The sequence below is a fragment of the Artemia franciscana genome, unplaced genomic scaffold, assembly GCF_032884065.1.
Source record: "Artemia franciscana unplaced genomic scaffold, ASM3288406v1 Scaffold_1163, whole genome shotgun sequence".
Taxonomy (NCBI): domain Eukaryota; kingdom Metazoa; phylum Arthropoda; class Branchiopoda; order Anostraca; family Artemiidae; genus Artemia; species Artemia franciscana.
In genome coordinates this window covers 108622-113576 of record NW_027062751.1, presented here as the reverse complement: position 1 = coordinate 113576, position 4955 = coordinate 108622, and the positions used below count along the sequence as shown (strand labels likewise).

The 4955-nt window shown below is 36.7% G+C and overlaps 1 protein-coding gene across 1 annotated transcript; it reads left to right on the top strand.

The window, feature by feature from the left end:
- Positions 1-2797: 2797 nt before the first annotated feature.
- LOC136042353 (uncharacterized) lies at positions 2798-3211 on the top strand. Its single transcript, XM_065727321.1, has one exon. The coding sequence runs from the start codon at positions 2798-2800 to the stop codon at positions 3209-3211; it is 414 nt and encodes a 137-aa protein (XP_065583393.1).
- The last annotated feature ends 1744 nt before the right edge of the window (positions 3212-4955 follow it).

Here is a 4955-nt window from a genome sequence, read left to right as displayed (position 1 = left end):
GGTTACAACAATAAATGACTTTGTAGCAAAACTATGAAACTTGAGTATCAACGGTCAAAATTGAAAGACCATGCAATGGTCCTCTCACAATCAGAATTTGACTTTGCTTATTTGTCAGGACTAAGAACAATTCGGGAATTGTTTGCAGAAAGGAACATCACCCAATTTTTTTTCCACCAGTGTCTGTGCGATAGGGAAATTCAGATACACTATGATTTTAAGTCAGTGGAGAGGAAATTCAATAATGAGGTTATTGATAAACCACTAGACTACATAAATGTAGCACCAGTTGTTGGACCTGGCTATGACATTGTTCCAGAAAGATTTTGGTACGAAGAAACCCAGTTAAATTGGGACCATTGTAAAGAGTGTAACTGCCAGGATTGCCAACCAGATGGATTCAACGAATGTATCCGCGGTTAAACTCTCATTGACGCTAGTAACGTTATCCTGAGATTTGTCATACCCGTTGGGTAAAGTGGCATACTATTGGTTGGATCAGAATTATCTTGTCTCAAACTTTTTTTGCAAACCGCACTTTTTTGTCTTAACACAAGACTTTTAACTGGTTTTCAGTCTTTTACATATACATATATATATATATATATATATATTTACATTCCACCATATACATATTATATATGTATATATATATATATATATATATATATATATATATATATATATATATATATATATATATATATATATATATATATATATATACATATATATATATATATATGTATATATATATATATATATATATATATATATATATATATATATATATATATATATATATACATATATATATATATATAAATATATATATATATATATATATATATATATATATATATATATATATATATATATATATATATATATATATATATATATATATATATATATATATATATATATATATATATATATATATATATATATTAATTCCACCATAGCCGGTCCCAAGTCCGGTTGCGAAAGGATGAGGGTTGGACGATAGGCTTGCTACCTGTCCCTGTAAAAAAGAAACCAGCAACTGAATCGTCGACTTTAGCCTCGGATATGACTACTACTTCCCTAACAACCTTATGCCCCCGGACCCGATTTTTGACTACAAAGCAACAGCTGAAGCTCGGATTTTGGAATGTGAAAACAATGAGCCAGATCTCAAAACTGAACAGAAGCTGAAAGAAGTGATACACTACAATATAGACATAACAGCCATTAGTGAAACTAGATGGCTTGGTAGCGGGATGGAACCCCTATAAGATGGCCACGTCCTCGCATAGAACGGACATGAAAACAGACGCCAAGCAGGTGTGGGTGTACTGATGTCACCCGCAGCTAGGCGAGGGATGCTAAAATGGACACCTGTAAACCAAAGAATTATTTACACACGATTTTGGTCAGCTCATGGAAAACTCTCAATCGTTGCCTGCTATGCACCAACTAACGAAGCGGATGAAAAAGAGAAAGACATGAGACACTACAAAGTGTTGTTGCAGAATTTCCTAGACACGATATCTTATGTATCGTAGGTGATCTCAATGCAAAAGTAGGATCTTGTCACAATTACTGTCCTGAAGTCATGGGAAAACATGGAATAGGTTATATGAACGAAAACGGAGCGCTACTTGTCGACTTGGCCCTCAACAACGACCTTGTCATAGGAGGTATATTGTTTCAACACAAGACCATTCACAAATATACAAGGACTTCACCAGATGGCCGCACGTGTAATCAAATTGATCATCTCCTCTTTTCACACAAATGGCGGAAGAGTCTACTCGACGTGAGAGGCTACAGAGGCGCTGATATAAAATCAGACCATAACCTCATGGTTGCTAAGATCCATCTAAAGCTAAAAGTGACACAGAAAAAGAATAAACCGACAACACACAAACCCTTCAACGTTGAGAATTTGAAAGACAAGGAAACAGCACGAATGTTCCAATTCCAGCACGAATGTTCTGAACTTTCAGATAGATTTGAAGTCCTGCAATCGGAATTAGAACCAAGGGCTGATGTCGAACGCATATGGGAGAAACTTAAAACCCCGCACAGAGAATTTGCAGAGGAGAAAGTAGGCTATAAGAAGAAAAAGAAATAAAGATGGATTTCCTAACGAACCTGAAAACTGATTGATGCAAGAAAATCAGCCAAACCCTCCATTCTGTCGGCCTCGGACGCAACTGAATTAATTGTTCTGCAAGTCTCATATAGAGAAATAGACAAACAAGTAAAGAAGAGTGTTCGGACCGACAAGAGGCAATTTATTGAACAGAAAGCAGCTTTGGCGGAAGAAGCAGCAAATAAGAGAGATTCGAATACAGTCTATAGATTAACCAATGAGATGATTGGAGTCAAATCTAACAGGACTAATCTAGTAAAGGATGAGAATGGAGCCCTTTTGACAGACCCTTTGAGGATTGACGAGAGGTGGGCAACCCACTTCGAGAACCTACTAAATAGACCGAGAATAAATAACCAAGATATAATTCCTGACACTCCATTTATGATTCTTAATGTAAATGAAGAACCACCGTCTCCAGAAGACATCATAGCCGCTGTCAGAAAGCTAAGGAACGGAAGAATGCCAGGAGTAGATGGCATTACATCTGAGATGCTGAAAACTTCAGTCCGCGACTGCATGACAGTTTGGGTTGAGCTACTAACTCAGATATGGAGTGACCAAAAAGTGCCCAGTGATTGAACCGAAGGAACCATTATTAGGCTCTTCTAAAAAGGCGATGTGCTTATTTGTGACAACTGGAGAGGTATTAACATAATGTTGATACCTAGTAAACTTTTGTCAATTATTATACTACAACGCCTACAGCAGAAACTGGACCAATGTCTTCGTGATGAACAACACGGCTTCCAACCTGGAGGATCATGTGCAGACCTAATTTTCACGCTGAGAATGCTGGTTGACGACTCAAAGGAATGGAATAAAAAGCTATATCTTCTTTTCATTGACCTAGAAAAGGCCTTTGACTCGGTCGACCGAGAAATCTTATGGAAAATCCTCAAATACTATGGAATACCCCCCAGGATATTAGAACTGATTATCGCCCTGTACAAAGAAACAGAATGCTGTGTTCGAACAGAAAACGGAGTTACTAGATACTTCAAAATCAAGACTGGTGTCAAGCAAGGATGTGTATTATCACCACTTATATTTACAATAGTTATGGACTAAGTACTCAGACAGTCTACGGGCTATGGAGTATACGTCAACAACAAACAATTCGTAGATCTTGACTGCAGATGATATAGTACTACTAGAAGACGCCAAAGATCGATTACAGCTGCTATTTGATGAGATTTCAGAAAAAGCCCGAGAGGTCGGATTGTCGATAAATCAAAAAGTATGTCCACATCTGGCTCCCCCCTAACTCTTCAATGCTCCGATAAATCTGTTGAACAGGTCCAAGAATTTAAATACTTAGGAAGCTGGATAGAAAATACTGACGATATAACATTTGAAATCAAGAGAAGGATTGGACAAGCATCAGGCGCCTTCAACAGCCTAACACCAATTTAGAGAAGCAACAAATACTCACTTCGTTTAAAATTGTGCCTGTTCAACAGCAATGTGTTGTCTATATTGATGTACGCCAGTGAATATTGGAAACGCAACCAACAACTTGAGAAACGTATCCTTGGATCGAAAACATTTGCCTTCGAAGGATCGTCAAAATCAGTTGGAATCAGAAAATTACCAACAGGGAAATCCGGCTGAAAACAAACCAGCCCATGGTGACCGAAGTTTTGAAGAAACGAAGATGGAGATATTTGGGTCATCTTCTACGCATGCCCGAAGAAAGACTTCCCTCAAGAGTGTATCCATGGCAGCCTGTAGGAAGACGAAGACGAGGCCGACCAAAACACACACTGCGGAGGCAGTATAATCGGGACCTGAAAAAGGCAAAAATTTCCCTCACTCTGCAATGGGAAGATATCACTGCAGCCACACAGCTTCGTGATGAATGGAAAGACTTTGTCGACGCCCTATGTGCCACAAATGGCTCAGAAGGATCTAAGGTCTAAGCAAGGCAAAATATTGCATTTTTAAATAAAATCAGAAATTTTTCACAGACCTATAAAACTTTCTATGTAATATAAAGAAATTACAAATTATTAGTCAATATAATACTTGTCTCCACTAAAACATTCATTTTTAATATACCCCAAAATACAAAAAATGGGGTAGCTAAGTAGTAATGCTATTTGGCAGTTGCTGCTAAAGTGTCAGCAGCTTTTGGAATTCTGTTTAATTGTGCTATTGGCAGCTTTGGAACTTTGTCCATTCCTGAATATACAAGATTGTGTCTACAAAAAGAATAGCATGCAAGATTAAATTGAATATTATATTAAAACTTACCACCATCAATTCTTTATCTTCATCTGATTCTATATCAGTATCCATTATTTCATCAATAAGCAACTGTAGAACTAAATAACGTCGTGCCATGTCTGATGTACCACTGACACAGCTCATTGTATAAAATTTGAAAAAAACTGTAAAATCCAAAATTGTTTCTAGCTGAGACGATATATCACTTAAAACAGCAAAACTTGCTTGAATTGATAAAGATGTAGAAATATTATCGATAAGAGAAGCAGAATTAGGTGAAATTCTTGTAGGTATCAAGAAAGTAGGAAGCAGATACACAGAAAAGCAAGAAGAGAGTATATTCATAGAATAACAGAAAGGACATTTGAAGCTTCTAAAAAATCAACATTGAAATCTCCGGAAAGGATAACGTATTTTCTTTGAAAATGAGGTTGATGCAAAACATCATAGAGTTTAGAGAGAAAAGACTTGACTGGAGAAGAAGGTGGTCGATATACTACACAAAAAAAAAAGTTTTTCCAAGAGTAATTTCAGTCACCATTACTTCAAAAAGCATTTCCTAATGAGAACCTTTCAGATTTGCAAG